The sequence below is a fragment of the Lepidochelys kempii genome, chromosome 20, assembly GCF_965140285.1.
Source record: "Lepidochelys kempii isolate rLepKem1 chromosome 20, rLepKem1.hap1, whole genome shotgun sequence".
NCBI classification, from domain to species: domain Eukaryota; kingdom Metazoa; phylum Chordata; order Testudines; family Cheloniidae; genus Lepidochelys; species Lepidochelys kempii.
In genome coordinates this window covers 24,984,567-24,999,894 of record NC_136399.1, presented here as the reverse complement: position 1 = coordinate 24,999,894, position 15,328 = coordinate 24,984,567, and the positions used below count along the sequence as shown (strand labels likewise).

The window sequence follows — 15,328 nt, the reverse complement described above, 5'->3', positions numbered from 1 at the left end:
AGGACACCCATCTTCCACCATCCCCCCACTTTCTGGGGGTGCTGGAGAAGGAAGTCTAGGAGGCGGGCGGGAGAAACCCAGCCCTCCCTCCCTCGAGGCAACAGATCCCTTTCTTGAATATTTCTCAGCACTGTTCGCTCTCTTTTAAACCCCTTTATCTCACATCTGGCCACCAGGTCTGCAGCCCCCCCTCTGTCGCCGCCCCCCCCCCCCCAGCAACCATGCTGCGATCACAAGGACACAGAACAAGACGGAGGAGAATAGGCCAAAAAGTTTCAAGTTACCAAAAAAAAACCAAAAACCAAACACCCCAACCCCCGCCCCCCGGGGTGGGGGTTATGGGATAGCACCAATTGACCCCAAGTCCGCATATAGCACGTCTCTACACAAAAATAAACCATCTGTCAGTGAGGAGCAGGCAGGAGAAGCTCGGCCCGGTCTGCGAGTCTCTCTTCCCCATCGTGAACTTGGGCCAGAGCCCCCCGCTCCCACGCACACAAAGCGGCGGCCTCTCTCGGTCCTTTTGTCTCGCCTCCCCCCCTGGACCCAGCAGGGTGGGGAGGGACGTGCGTGGCGGGGGGAAAGTCCGATCCTTCTTCCGCTGTCCTCCCCGGCCTTCGTGTGCCTCTCTCCCGGCCGGCTCCCCGCCCCCCCTCCGCCAGGGAGAGGGGGGCTGCGCCCCCAAAAGCGACCCCCCCCGCCCCATGGCTCCCGCCAGGAGCCGAGCGAGCCGCTGCGCCGCGGGGCAGGTCCCCCAGCCACGAGTCCCCCCAAGCGGCGGGGAAGGGATTTAAAAGGCCACCACGGCTCGGACCAGTATGCTGAGCACCCCGTCCCCGGGCCGGCAGCCCGGCGTGGGCTCGGGGCCCTTGGGCGGGCCGCCCCGCAGCATCCCGGAGAAGCGGGTCTGCAGGACTTTGGCCAGGCTGGGGAAGGGGCCGTCCTGTCCCTGGGGCTGCCGCTCGCCCTCCTCCTCCGCCGCCTCCAGCCGGGCCTTCTTGGTGGGCACCAGCCCGGCCTCGGCCGCCCCCGGCTTGTCCAAGCTGCTGCTCCGCCGCTTCCTGCTGGCTTTGCCCGGGGGCGGCAACGAAACCCCCCGCGCCGGCCGCCTACCCGCCCCGGGCGCTGGAGCCGCCAGAGAGGTGGGCGCCTGGGGCACGTCCCCGCTGCCGTCCTGCGTCTCCATGGGCTCCGGATCGCCGGCGCCCGGGGCGCTTCCACGGTCCGCGGGGGCTGCCCGCTCCTCCGGGGCCTGGGGGCCGGGGGAGGCGGCGGCCGGCGGTGGGGGCTGCGGCCCAAGTCCCCCCTCCTCGTCCTCCTCCAGCTTGGCGGAGAGATAGACCTCCCGGGCGCTCCGCATGACCAGCGAGAGCTGCAGGCTCCGGTGCAGCCGGAGGCCGCCGCGTTGCAGGCGGGAGTTGTACATCTTCCACACCGACAGGGTCATGATGCGCTGGGCTTCCTTCTGCACCTCCATGCCGGGCGGCGGGGGCGCCTGCTCCGGCCCGGGGGGCTGCTGCGCGGCTCTGGCGGGTGCGCGCGGCCGGCGCCCTTTGCACCGACCGGAGAACTGGGGGTGGGGGGGAGAGAGAGAGAGGGGGAGGGGCTGCGCCTGTGTCTTCCCGCCCCCGCCGCTGCTGCTCCGCCGCCTTTTGTTGCTGAGCCTTTCGCTGCTGCTCCGCCGCCGCCGCCTCGGACCCGCCGCCCCGACGACTAAGTCCAGCCGCGCCCAGCGCCGCTGCTTTTATACCCCCGGTGATCTCAGCGCCCGGGCCGCCCCCGCCCACTCCGTCAGCCGCATCCGGCCTGTGCAACGCGCCGCCACCCCCAGCGGCTACTGCGGGGGGAGGGGAGGGCGGAAATGCCGGGGAGTGGGGGAGGGGAGGGGAGGGGAGGCGGAGGAGGAAGCCGCCAGCCGCAGCAAAGCGGCTGAAGGGGAGGTGTCAATGCAACAGGGACACCGCCCCCCCCCGGCACGTCCAGCCACTCGCGGCCCCTTTTGCAAAAGCAGCCAGAGGCCCGGCCACTTTGTGTTTTATTTTGCGCGTCCAAGGTCGCGATGGGCGCTGGTCTGCGCGCGCAGTGCAGCAGCTGCCCCCGGGCCGGGTGTGAGGCGCCGGCGCCAACCGGCTGTGCGGAGCCGTCGGTGCAGCAGCTGTTGCACCATGCCCGGGCGCGCGCGATGCATTGAATGCAGCGGCTAATGCACGTGCCCGGGCAACGCGATAAATAAATGCAAAGCCAGTGCACGACGACGTGCAATACAGCCCGCTCCACAATCACGCTGCGTCTGCAACGCAATAACGGGAGCACAAGCACCATCGCTGTGTTAAGTGCAAATGCAATCAGCCAGTGCAGCCTGAGAGCGTAACCCTCACGTGCAGCATCTCTGTGTCTGAGCAAAAAGCCCCATCGCCGTTTAATGCAGTCTGCCAAATCCATCTGTCCCTGCGTGCAATGCAGCAGAAGCAGAGCGTGTGTGAGGATGCAATCTCTGCTAGATAAAAGGCACCTTGTGTACGTGGAATGCAACCTCCAGGGCAAAGGCACACGTCGCTTTCTCTGTGTGTGTGTAAACCGCGCACTCTGTGTTTTTAGCTGCAGCTCTGTTTCAATCCACGGACTGGAGTCACCGCAACCCCTGCGTGCTGGCTGCAAAACGTGGGCCTGTACAATGCAATCGCTGCGTCTTGTGCCGTGGCAATAAACAACCCGTACTACAGCACACCCCAAATCTGAGCCGGAACTCGTCGTGAATGAAATTTTACTCCGTCCGTTTAGGATGCGTGAGCCCGATGCAAGCGGCTGCATTGCAAACCTGGTTCTACGCCCCTCGTCAACCTGCTTTCCCCTCTTTCCCTTCGGATCATAGTCTCGGGGCCGCGGAGAGGCCGCCAGGAACACCTCCCCCGCCCGTCCGCCCGCAGTGAGGGAATGCAACGCAGCGGGCCCCTGCCCTGGCCAGGGGATCGGTGCTGGGGCGCAGGAATGAGGGGGGGGGTTAAAGTCAAGCCCCTCCCCCCCCCAGCTCCACGCTCTGCCACCTGCCCCACCGCAGGCCCGGCCCCCCAGCCCGTCTTCCCCGGCCATCGCTTCAAGAGGAAGGAAGAGGAGGAGGAGGAGGCTCCGCCCCACTTTTGAGGTCACCCCAGCCTCCCCCTGGTTACCGTTTCCATGACTATATTAGGGGCCCATGACGACAGGGGGCGGGATCCGAACGCGGCGCGCACCAACGTTCCGAAAGGGGCGACATTTGCAGCCGCCTCGCTTCCTCTTTCCGTATAAGGGCAGAGGCTGGAAGGCCCCGTTGGGGCCTATGGGGAGCGTCCTTCCGGGATCCTAGGGGGAAAAACCCCTCTGCTCGCGCTGCAGATCCCGCCCCCGCAGCCTGCCTGTGCGCACAGCACGTGGGGCTGCACCCATCCCCCCCCACTGCCTGTCACCCCACAGCCCCCCTACAGCCCCATCCATCTCCCCAACCCACTCACCACCTGCCTGTGACCCCCCCAGTTTCCCCCCAGCCACCCACTCCCTGCCTGTCACCCCCCCACCCACTCACCACCTGCCTGTGACCCCCCCAGTTTCCCCCCAGCCACCCACTCCCTGCCTGTCACCCCACCACCCACTCACCACCTGCCTGTCACCCCCAACCTCCTGCATCTACCACCTGCCTGTCTCCCTCACAGCCCAACTACTTGACAGCCCCCCACAATCGGACTACACGCAGCCAATCTTCCCCCCACAACTCCCTCCATAATGACTACATGACAGAACCCATCTCCCCCACCCACCCACAACCTTCCTGTCACCCCCACAGCCCTCCTACAGGCCACAGCCCCACCAATCTCCCCAACCCACTCACCACCTGCCTGTGAACCCCCCAGTTTCCCCCCAGCCACCCACTCCCTGCCTGTCACCCCCCCACCCACTCACCACCTGCCTGTGACCCCCAACCTCCTGCATCTACCACCTGCCTGTCTCCCTCACAGCCCAACTACATGACAACCCCCCACAATCAGACTACACACAGCCAATCTTCCCCCCACAACTCCCTCCATAATGACTACATGATATGACCCATCTCCCCCACCCACCCAACTCCCCCCACAACCCATCTACACAACACATCCATCCACAATATCCCCCCACAATGCAACTAGATGACACAACCTCACTACACACATCTGAGCACAGTCTGACTGTACAGGGCCTACTTCTCTCACCCACTCACAACTCCCCCACACTATCTGACTACTCACAATCGCCTCTACATTCCCCCACCCACAGCCTCCTTCTACACATATCAGACAACTCTCCCCCAACTCGACTCAATACAACCTGACGACACACATCCCCTCATAATCCAATTGTACACAACCTACCTGTAAACACCTCACACACACTGCCTGTCCCCCCCCACACAATCTGACTACACACATACCCCACAATATGACCACAACCACACCCAGTCTGACTGGACACAATCTACCTGTACACAGCTCAAACACACATACACCGTGACTGCATGCCACACAACTCCCCCACACAATCTGACAACACGCAACCCCCCTCCCCACACACCCTGCCTACACACGTAGCACACCACCCTCACGCTATCCGCCACAACCTGACCATCAACAAATCCCACATATAGCTTGAGATGCACACAGCCCCCCCACACCCCATGGCTACACATAAAAGCTCACCCCACCCGCATGCACCCCGCACCCACCCTGCTGTCCTCAAGTGCTCAGTGTCACCCCTCGCGAGGCCTCCTAGCAGCAGCCCCCTGGGAGCCAGGGGCCCATGGAATCAGCTACCAAGAGTCATGAGAAATCCCCTGGGGCAGGAAGGGGACAACCAGTAACCCCACAGCAGGGACGAGTCCTACTGGCTGGACTGGAATGAAATAACCATGAGGAGGAGGAGCTGGGAGTGGAGTCTAGGGGCTGGGGGGGGGGGGGGGGCTGGGTTCTAGTCCTAGTTGGGGGGCAGAGGAGCTGCGAGTGGTGTCTAGAAGTTAGAAGTGTGGCGGGCTCAGAGTCAGGACTCCTGGGTTCTGTTCTCAGCTCTGGGAGGAGAGTGGGGTCCAGTGGCTGGGGCGGCAGGGTCAGGACTCCTGGGTTCTGTTCTCAGCTCTGGGAGGAGAGTGGGGTCCAGTGGCTGGGGCGGCAGGGTCAGGACTCCTGGGTTCTGTTCTCAGCTCTGGGAGGAGAGTGGGGTCCAGTGGCTGGGGCGGCAGGGTCAGGACTCCTGGGTTCTGTTCTCAGCTCTGGGAGGAGAGTGGGGTCCAGTGGCTGGGGCGGCAGGGTCAGGACTCCTGGGTTCTGTTCTCAGCTCTGGGAGGAGAGTGGGGTCCAGTGGCTGGGGCGGCAGGGTCAGGACTCCTGGGTTCTGTTCTCAGCTCTGGGAGGAGAGTGGGGTCCAGTGGCTGGGGCGGCAGGGTCAGGACTCCTGGGTTCTGTTCTCAGCTCTGGGAGGAGAGTGGGGTCCAGTGGCTGGGGCGGCAGGGTCAGGACTCCTGGGTTCTGTTCTCAGCTCTGGGAGGAGAGTGGGGTCCAGTGGCTGGGGCGGCAGGGTCAGGACTCCTGGGTTCTGTTCTCAGCTCTGGGAGGAGAGTGGGGTCCAGTGGCTGGGGCGGCAGGGTCAGGACTCCTGGGTTCTGTTCTCAGCTCTGGGAGGAGAGTGGGGTCCAGTGGCTGGGGCGGCAGGGTCAGGACTCCTGGGTTCTGTTCTCAGCTCTGGGAGGAGAGTGGGGTCCAGTGGCTGGGGCGGCAGGGTCAGGACTCCTGGGTTCTGTTCTCAGCTCTGGGAGGAGAGTGGGGTCCAGTGGCTGGGGCGGCAGGGTCAGGACTCCTGGGTTCTGTTCTCAGCTCTGGGAGGAGAGTGGGGTCCAGTGGCTGGGGCGGCAGGGTCAGGACTCCTGGGTTCTGTTCTCAGCTCTGGGAGGAGAGTGGGGTCCAGTGGCTGGGGCGGCAGGGTCAGGACTCCTGGGTTCTGTTCTCAGCTCTGGGAGGAGAGTGGGGTCCAGTGGCTGGGGCGGCAGGGTCAGGACTCCTGGGTTCTGTTCTCAGCTCTGGGAGGAGAGTGGGGTCCAGTGGCTGGGGCGGCAGGGTCAGGACTCCTGGGTTCTGTTCTCAGCTCTGGGAGGAGAGTGGGGTCCAGTGGCTGGGGCGGCAGGGTCAGGACTCCTGGGTTCTGTTCTCAGCTCTGGGAGGAGAGTGGGGTCCAGTGGCTGGGGCGGCAGGGTCAGGACTCCTGGGTTCTGTTCTCAGCTCTGGGAGGAGAGTGGGGTCCAGTGGCTGGGGCGGCAGGGTCAGGACTCCTGGGTTCTAGTCCTAGTTGGGGGGTGGGTTAAGAATGGAGTCTAGCAGCGGGGTGGGGGCTGATGTCAGGACTCCTGGGTTCTGTTCTCAGCTTCCGCACGGGAGTGGGAGCTGGAGGTGGGGGATGGGAGAACCCGGACGCCTGGGTTCCATTTCTCTGCTCCTTGCCTCCGTTTGGAGCAGGTCAGTGCCGGGAATTCGGGGTCAGCTCAGCCTGGCCCCTCCCGCGCCTGCCTCTTTCCTCCATGGAGGGTTGTGAATGGGGGGAGCCTCGCCCCTCCCGCTGTAGCTGCCACCCGCCCGGCTGGATCCGCCCCCCGAGTCCGGGCAAGCCCGCCCCGCCCTCAGCAAAGGCGGCGGCCGGAGCCTCGGCTGGGCCGGGCCAGCGCCAGTCACATGGCGGGGAGCGGCGGCGGCAGGCAGCGGAGCCGGGGGCCGGGGCGGCAGCATGGCCCTGGAGGACCCGTTCTCCGCCGTGCGGAGGTGAGCCGCCCCTCCCCCCTTAAAATGGGGCTGAAAATAGCACCGGGGATCGGGACCCTGTGCAGAGAGCCCCGCTGGGAAACCCCCCTCCAGCCCCCTTCCCTCCCCTTTGGAGGAAGAGCCCCCCCTGCCCCGTCCGAGACCCCCCCCCCATCCCCTGTGCTGCGGGAGAGATCCCTTCCCATCCTCCTCTGGGGTGGGGGGCGACCCCTGTTTATACCGGATTTCCTTGCCGGGTGCTGAGATGCAGCCACCTCTGGGGTGGGTGGGGAGGCGGAAGAGAAGCCAGACAGGGTTTGGCAGCACAGTGCCGTCTCCCTGGGGGTCCCCGCCCTGCTCCTCACTAACCCCTCACCCCCCCTTCTCTTTGCCAACCCCCCCCGCCGCCCCCCAGGGAGGTGCAGAAGGCCGTGAACACGGCCCGGGGGCTCTACGGGCGCTGGTGCGAGCTGCTGCAGGAGACTCGTGTGGTCAGCGCGGAGGAGTTCGACTGGACCACGAACGAGCTGCGCAACAGCCTGCGTAGCATCGAGTGGGACCTGGAGGATCTGGAGGAGACCATCGATATCCTTCTGGGGCCCGGGTTCCCCTGGGGGAGCCCCCCCAGTGCCAGGCCTCTGCCCCGCTCCCCACAGCGCCCCCCGCTGGGAGTAGCCAGGAGCCCCCCCAGTGCCAGGTCTCTGCCCCGCTCCCCACAGCGCCCCCCGCTGGGAGTAGCCAGGAGACCCCCCAGTGCCAGGCCTCTGCCCCGCTCCCCACAGCGCCCCCCCGCTGGGAGTAGCCGGAGCCCCCCCAGTGCCAGGTCTCTGCCCCGCTCCCCACAGCGCCCCCCGCTGGGAGTAGCCAGGAGACCCCCCAGTGCCAGGTCTCTGCCCCGCTCCCCACAGCGCCCCCCGCTGGGAGTAGCCAGGAGACCCCCCAGTGCCAGGCCTCTGCCCCGCTCCCCACAGCGCCCCCCGCTGGGAGTAGCCGGAGCCCCCCCAGTGCCAGGTCTCTGCCCCGCTCCCCACAGCACCCCCCGCTGGGAGTAGCCAGGAGACCCCCCAGTGCCAGGCCTCTGCCCCGCTCCCCACAGCGCCCCCCGCTGGGAGTAGCCGGAGCCCCCCCAGTGCCAGGTCTCTGCCCCGCTCCCCACAGCGCCCCCCGCTGGGAGTAGCCAGGAGACCCCCCCAGTGCCAGGCCTCTGCCCCGCTCCCCACAGCGCCCCCCGCTGGGAGTAGCCGGAGCCCCCCCAGTGCCAGGTCTCTGCCCCGCTCCCCACAGTGCCCCCCGCTAGGAATAGCCAGGAGACCCCCCCAGTGCCAGGTCTCTGCCCCGCTCCCCACAGTGCCCCCCGCTGGGAGTAGCCGGGAGCCCCCCCCCCAGTGCCAGGCCTCTGCCCCGCTCCCCACAGCGCCCCCTGCTGGGAGTAGCCGGGAGACCCCCCCCCAGTGCCAGGCCTCTGCCCCGCTCCCCACAGCGCCCCCTGCTGGGAGTAGCCGGGAGACCCCCCCCCAGTGCCAGGCCTCTGCCCCGCTCCCCACAGCGCCCTCTGCTGGGAGTAGCCGGGAGACCCCCCCCAGTGCCAGGCCTCTGCCCCGCTCCCCACAGCGCCCCCTGCTGGGAGTAGCCGGAGCCCCCCCCGTGCCAGGTCTCTGCCCCACTCCACACAGCACCCCCTGCTGGGAGAGTCCATGGGAATGAAGGGCAATCCAGAGAGCTGTTTGAGGTCTATGGGCTGGTTAGGGCCTCGTCCACCCCACCCACGCTCTCCCCTCCTGTGCTCCCCACTCCCACCCCTGGACTCTCCCTGTGCCCCGCGCGCTTGGTCCTTAGCTCTGGCGCACGCATTGTGGAGTCAAACCCTCGCAAGTTCAGGATCGAAGCCAGCGAGCTGACGGAGAGACGGGCCTTCGTGAAACAGATGCGGGACTCTGTCAAGGTGGGGAACCCCTACCCCAATGCACCACGACCCCGTGTCCTGTGTGTGTCTCTGTCTGAGGCATCGGGCTGCCCCCTCCTGGAGGAATCTGGGAACTCAGACCTCCTCTGAGTGTGTGGGGTTCTGCTGCCCTCTAGTGGGGCACAACAGCTAGTGCAGTAGAGGGACCCCAATAGATCAGGGAGGAGGAGAAACTGAGTCAGGGATCATGGTTTCCAGCAGGTTGTTTTGAAACTGTGTGTGTGTACTGGACAGAGCAAGGGGCTGGGAGCTAGGACTCCTGGGTTCTATCCCCAGCTCTGGGAGGGGAGTGGGGTCTAGTGGTCAAGGCAGGGGAAGTCCAGGACACCTGGGTTCTGTTCCTGGTCTTGCTGGCTGACCGTGAGGAAGTGCCTTCCGTTCCCCGTGCCTGCATTTCTGTCTGTGAAGCCGACGGGGAGGGGAACCCCCATGGAAGTGCCCCGGGCTGCTGCTCTCCCAAGTCCCCCTCTCCCCCCCCTCAACAAACCCCTGTGGTTTTTAACCCCTTCCCTTTCCTCTATCGCAGGAGATGCGGGATCACATATCCAGCCCGTCAGCCCTGGCCATCGCTGAGCGGAAAAACAGAGAGGTACCTGGTCCTGTCCTCCCTGAGCAGCAATTGGAGCTCCCGGGGGGCGGGGGGGGGGCACGAGCCCACAGCACCACCCAGGCCACTGCAGGGACTGACCCCATAGAAAGGCCTATAGCACATCCCATGCCCTGGTACGCTGTCCTCTCTGTCTCGCAGCCGCTGATGGGTGAAGCTGGAGTGGCAGCCCCTGGCGGCTGGGATCCTCCATCCGGGGACAAGCTGCCCAAACCCCATGGTTTGTTTGGCCCCCACCCCTCTGGTAATGAGGGTCTTGCTGTGTAGGGGACGGGCTGACAGCAGGGGGAGGAGGCAAATAGCATGGAGTTTGCGTTGCCATCCTCCAGATCAGAGCCAGTGGCCCCTAGAAGGGAAGGACCCGATGTCCCGTTCCCCACCCCCTGAGCCAGCCAGTCCCCATCTCCCCCCTCATCCCGAGTTACTTGCTACCCCCAGCGGTGAGTTGCCTGGATGGGTCCCCGATCAGGGCTCTGCTCTCTCCCCGCAGATGCTGATTGGCGGTGGGGCCAGCCAGAAGCCCCCCCCGGAGCAATACGGCCCGCTGCGGGAGGAGCTGGTGTCCGCCAATTCCCGCTATATTGAGGAGCAGCAACTGCAGCAGCAGGTGGGGAGCTGTCTGAGGCCACCAGCCAGGGCTGGGGGGGCCAAGAGGGGACAGAGATATGCCCTGCTGCGTCCCCAGTCACGAAGATCAGGATGAACACAGCATCTCCCTCTCCCCCCGGCGAGCTGGGAATGGAACCCAGGGTCAGATGTTCTGCTCTTGCTTTAAATCAGAGTGAAACTGATGTCACGCCCCTAAAGCTGGGGTGTGGGGGGACGATCTGGATTAAACCGGAGGGACTAGAAGCATGACCTGGCTACATGTCAGACCCATGGGCCCATCTAGGTCTGTATTCCACCCCCACCCCCCCAGATCTCTGCCCTCTGGATCAGACCGGGCCCATCTCCCGTCTCCATCAATGGCTGGCACCGGGTGCTCCAGAGGAGGATTTCTCCCTTCCAGCCCCTGTAATGATCAGCCCGGAGGGTGGTGGGGGGCTTGACATCCATCCGCCCCATCGGAGAGCTGGATCTAAAATTACCCAAGCTACCACCCCCCCAGGCCCTCTATGTTGAACCCCCTGCAGCAGGGAGTTCCACAGCCTGGGGATTAACCCAGCAGGCTGGAGGTTGCAAACTTTGAGGGGGTGGGGGGCAGCAATTCCTCCATCCCAGTTCCCTTCTCCCACCACCGTTCTGGTTCTGATCCAGTCCCCCCATAACGGGACCCTGTCGCACATCCCCCCCCCGCAGTGACCCACTGACTTTTCCTACCTCCCTTCCCCGGCAGCTGATCATAGACCAGCAGGATGAGCAGCTGGAGCTGGTGTCGGGCAGCATCCGGGTCTTGAAGCACATGTCGGGCCAGGTTGGGGATGAGCTGGAGGAGCAGAGCTTGTGAGTGGGGTGGGGCGAGGGGAGGCCTGCTCACAGGCCTGGGAATGGGACATGAGGCCTTTTCCCACTAGAGGGCGCCAGCTCTGATCTGGCCCCAGGGCAGGGGACTGGCTGGCTCAGGGGGGTGGGGAATGGGACATGAGGCCTTTCCCCTCGAGGGGGCACCAGCCCCAGATCTGAAAATCCTTCCCATCTGGCTCCATGTGTGAGGTGAGTTTGGCGGGTCTCAGCCCAGTTCTTAGAGGGATGACAGGTTCCCGGAGGAGAACCCCACCAACCTGGGGGAGTGGAGGGAGGGAATGGGACAAGCCCCCTCCTGACACCTTGGCGGGGGACTGAAAGCAGCAGTGGCTGGATCCCCTGACACCGGGAGCCGAGCAGGTGTGGGGGAGGGGCAGGGCAGGGTGGGGTGGGTGTTTCCAGGCCTCTCCCTGCTTGACCACAGCCCCCCCTCTGGGTGGGTGCTGCACCCCAAGATGACCGCTTGACCCTGGCTTGGCAGGATGCTGGAGGAGTTTGCCCAGGAGATGGACAACACCCAGTCCCACATGGATGGCGTGCTGAAGAAGATGGCCAAGGTGTCCCACATGACCAGCGGTGAGGAAGGCGCTGGGCAGGGGCAGATTTTTCAAAGCATCTAGGAAACTTCAGAACCTGAGTCCCCTTCCTGTTTCTGGGAAGGGAGTGGGGTTTAGTGGTTAGATCAGGGAGGGGCTGGGAGTCAGGACTCCTGGCTTCTATCCTTGGCTTTGGGAGGGAAGTGGAGTCTAGTGTTTAGAGTCAAGGGGAGCAAAGAGTCAGGACTCCTAGGTTCTGTTCATGGCCCTGTGTGACTTTTGGGGCAAGTCCCTTCCCCGCCTCAGTTTCCCCTCTGTAAAACGGGAGGGGGGGTAGTGAGCTCTACTCCTGCGATGTGTGTGCAGGTGGGAGGGAGGTTTCTTGAATGCACCCCAGGCAGCCTAGAGGTCCCTAGTGTTGGTGCTTAAGCCAAACCCCCCCATCTCAGAATCGCCCCTGCCACTCCACCCCCCCGCCCACACTCACTGTATCTCCCCCTGTGCTTCCTCCTCCCCAGACCGGCGGCAGTGGTGTGCGATTGGCATTCTGCTCGTTCTCCTCATCGTGGTGCTTATCCTCTTCTTCACTCTGTAATCGACTGGCCAGGACTGCCGGGGCGGGGAGGCAGCATTCTCCTGACCAGCCCCCCCCCCATGCACATGCCTCCATCCTTGCTTGGCAAGCAGCCTGGGAGCTGCCCTGCTGGAGCACGGCCCACCCCGGTGCCTTTCTCTGACCCTTGGGGCTGGCACCTGTGGGAAAGAAAAGGCACCTCCAGGTACCAGGGGAGATTCCTGCTGGGAATCTGGTTCAGGTCCCCCCCAGCCTTTGCTTCCACATCGGGGGCATCCTCAGCCTGTAGGGAGCAGTAGCAACATGCTGAATGGGGTGGGAGGGGGGGCGCTTCTGATCTCTCCCCAGATTTGGGAGGGAGGGGAAGCCAGTTAACTGGTACCTCCACCCCCCTTCTGCAAAGCCAGGAGCTGGGAGGAGAAGCAGCTTGCCCATCCCACGTTCCAGGATAGGACGGGGCAGCAGAGCCTGCGCCACCAGGGGGGCGCTGACTTATCACACCAGCTCTCTGCAGCCTGTTGCAGATGGAACAGTTCCTGCGGGCATGAGATGCAGACTCAGCGGTTAATACCCTCCCCTGCTGCGTGGGTTCAGGCCTTCCCCACCTTAAAGCCCAGCTGCGCTTTGCCAGGCGTGTGCTCACTCCTCTCCCCTCCCTGGCGGGGCCGTCACTCATTTTTTGTACGAAAAGCCAAAATAATTCCTCAGGAGGGTTCTCATGCGAAGGGTTTTCCGTTAAAGAAACTGGGGGTCTTGTTGCTGGATTTTTGCTGCCTTAGCGGGGAGGAAGAGACCTGACTGTTGGTTTGTTGTTGTTAATTATTTGTATTATGGTAGGGCCGTGAGGCCCCCACGGTGCTTGGTGCTGTACAAACATAACCAGGATGGACCCTGCTGGTGCCTCTGCCGCGGGGGAGAGACTGCAGTGCATATTGGGAGATGTAGTCTGGCCAGGGAGCAGGGCCCATGGGGGAACCAGGGGCATGAGACACTCCTTTCTACAATTCCCATGATGCACTTGGGCAGTTGGGAGAGACTGCAGTGCATCATGGGAGATATAGTCTGGGCAGGGAGCTTGGCCCACAGAGGAAAACGCGTGGGAGGGGCTCCCAGCTGCTGCCCAGTGGCCGGGCTATTGGGAGTGAGCACAATGCATTATGGGAGATGTAGTCCTGCTCCCTGGCTGGAGGGAGGAAGTAGAGGCGTAAAGGACCTCCAACTACAGCTCCCGTGTGACGGGGGCCTAGAGTCTCGGGGCCTAGCTGGAACCTGAATTTCTAATGTAAAAAAATATTTTTTTAAAAAAACCTTTAAACAAATGCACAATAAAGCAGCAAAACTGAAGACCTGAGCCCAGTTTTTTGTCCCTTTAAAGGCGCCTGGTTTTTGTCGGTGGCTCCGTGTGCTGAGATGGGGCCGGCCTTGGGAGCGTTTAATGCTCCGTCACCGGGGATCTTCGCAGTGCTCTGAGAAGTGACTTTTAAGGCCAGCTTAGCGTGGGGGCCCAGATCCCCAGCTGGTGTAAAGCGGCGTTCTCTCGTCGGGATCAGTGGGCCTGCACTGATTTACACCTGCTGAGGCTGTGACTGTCCCGGTTGTGCGTCTAACATCAGTGGCGGGGCTCCGCAACGGGTGTGAATCCAAGTGGCTCCTTGGCCGTTATGCCAGCTGAGAATCTGGCCCCCGGCCTTCCCAAGTGCTGCCTAGAAACGGGCACAGCCCTGAGCACGCAGCAATCCCGCAGGCAGAGAACGCAATGGCGCCTCTGGGCGCTGCGGGGGCCTTGTTGCGAACACAAAGTCACCGGGGCTGGGTTTTGTCCCTAAGAGGCAACGGACCTGGCTCCTGGGGGGACGGGAGGGCGTAAGGAGAAGAGATCTGGGGGCAGATCCCAGGCACGAGGCGTATCTGGACACAGGCCCAGTGTCCAGCGCTTGTAATTGTGGTAACCTGCAGGGTTCTGGGTCTCTCCTGGGGCATATGCCCCCCCAGCCACTCTCTTCTCTGCAGGCAGGAATGGGGCTGCAAATGGTATTGGAGCGGCTCAATGAATGGAGGCAGCTGCTAACGAGGCCTGCCCCTCCCCCCCCAGCCCCTTATAAAGGCTGGCTGAGTTTAGGTGACTGTTGGCAGCTGCGGGGGGGGGGGTGCTTTTAAGCCCCAGGGGGTCAACTTCTCATGGTGCTACGCCTGGGGGGACAGGCCTGGGCGCTGCTTGGTAATGTAATAATGAATAAGCACATGCGAGCGCCCCAGCAGGGGGCTCCCTCCGCCCTGTCTCCCCCTGCAGGGTGCAAAGGGAGCTGCAATGGGCCTCTCCCAAGAGTTTCTTTCTAGTGCGTGACGGGCCAGAGGCGGCTGTGTGTTCAGCCACTGCGCTGCTTCAGAGGATGCGTGGACACCCCTGCAAGGAGCCCCGCCTATGCTGTGATGGGGTGTATGAACCCCATACTGGGCAACATGGGGTTAAGGGATTATTTTGGGCCCCGCCTCACCAGAGCTGCAGCAAATGCTCCATCTGCTGGAGGAATTAAAAGGCCGGGAATGAGCTTATTTGGGGGGCAGTGCAGAGGGGAAGCCTCGAGGCCCCGACACAATGAGGGAAGGCTGGACCCACCCCAGAGACAACCAGAGAGGGAAGTATCCTGTGGCCCTTGGACATTGGTAACCACCCCTCCTTCCTTAGTGTGGTTTGGATTTCGCCACTAGGGGAAAGCCTTGGAGTAAGCTGACTTAGTGGGCAGGGGACAAGAGGAAGAGGCCAGCCTTGTTTGCCAGACTGCTTGTAACCCACAGGGGCCTGGGTGGGAGCCCGGTGGAGTGAGAAGGCCCGGGTGCCCCTCCCCACAACCCCATTGGTAGTCAGAGGTAGTGGCCATGACCACTAGGTCACTCTCCCCAACCAGACCCCCAGTGAGGACTATTACACTTGGATGGTACCTGCTACCACATGGGAAATCAGCCCCCACGCCTGCCCCAAACCCATGTGCTGCTTTTCCTGGGGTATCTGAGAAGCTAAAGAAATCTTTGACAATAACGGGGTTTTTATAGTCTCTCATCACCGCTCTCTGTATCACGTTCTACAGTATTTTAAAATTCCAGTGGAAATTGGGTAACGGGGGGATGTCATGGCCTGAGCCAGAGTTGATGAGTCTCCCTGAAATGATCTGTAATCTGCTAGAGGCTCCAGCTGAGGGGGGAAAGTGGGGGGGGTGTCTCGTCCCACAAGGCGCTGTCCACACCCCCCCCCAGCTGAGATAAGGGCCCTCATCCTGCCAGACACTACCCCCGCACCGCCCTAGCTGAGATCAGGACCCATGTCTCGCCAGGCGCTGTGCAGATGCGGACAGAGGGTCGCTTGGCTCTCCACGCCTGCTGTCAATCTGGAGTCACTCC

The 15,328-nt window shown here is 63.4% G+C and overlaps 2 protein-coding genes across 2 annotated transcripts; one reads left to right on the top strand and one right to left on the bottom strand.

The window, feature by feature from the left end:
• Positions 1 to 210: 210 nt before the first annotated feature.
• IER2 (immediate early response 2) lies at positions 211 to 1,749 on the bottom strand. Its single transcript, XM_073318655.2, has one exon. It carries the CDS (start codon positions 1,475 to 1,477, stop codon positions 791 to 793), a length of 687 nt encoding a protein of 228 aa, XP_073174756.2. The 5' UTR covers positions 1,478 to 1,749; the 3' UTR covers positions 211 to 790.
• Positions 1,750 to 6,668: 4,919 nt separating this feature from the next.
• Positions 6,669 to 13,276, top strand: STX10 (syntaxin 10). The gene is made up of 8 exons (XM_073318704.2): positions 6,669 to 6,809; positions 7,204 to 7,373; positions 8,636 to 8,730; positions 9,278 to 9,340; positions 9,849 to 9,965; positions 10,695 to 10,801; positions 11,304 to 11,398; positions 11,877 to 13,276. Exons 1-8 carry the CDS (start codon positions 6,775 to 6,777, stop codon positions 11,951 to 11,953), a joined length of 759 nt encoding a protein of 252 aa, XP_073174805.1. The 5' UTR covers positions 6,669 to 6,774; the 3' UTR covers positions 11,954 to 13,276.
• Positions 13,277 to 15,328: the final 2,052 nt, after the last annotated feature.

What these genes read in the sequence shown, in the direction of transcription:
- IER2 (XM_073318655.2), bottom strand. Translation starts at nt 1,477, where the DNA reads ATGGAGGTGCAGAAGGAAGCCCAGCGCATCATGACCCTGTCGGTGTGG.
- STX10 (XM_073318704.2), top strand. Translation starts at nt 6,775, where the DNA reads ATGGCCCTGGAGGACCCGTTCTCCGCCGTGCGGAG. An exon ending in CCGTTCTCCGCCGTGCGGAG is followed by an intron (nt 6,810 to 7,203) that starts GTGAGCCGCCCC and finishes GCCGCCCCCCAG; the next exon opens with GGAGGTGCAGAAGGCCGTGA. An exon ending in GAGCTGGAGGAGCAGAGCTT is followed by an intron (nt 10,802 to 11,303) that starts GTGAGTGGGGTG and finishes CTGGCTTGGCAG; the next exon opens with GATGCTGGAGGAGTTTGCCC.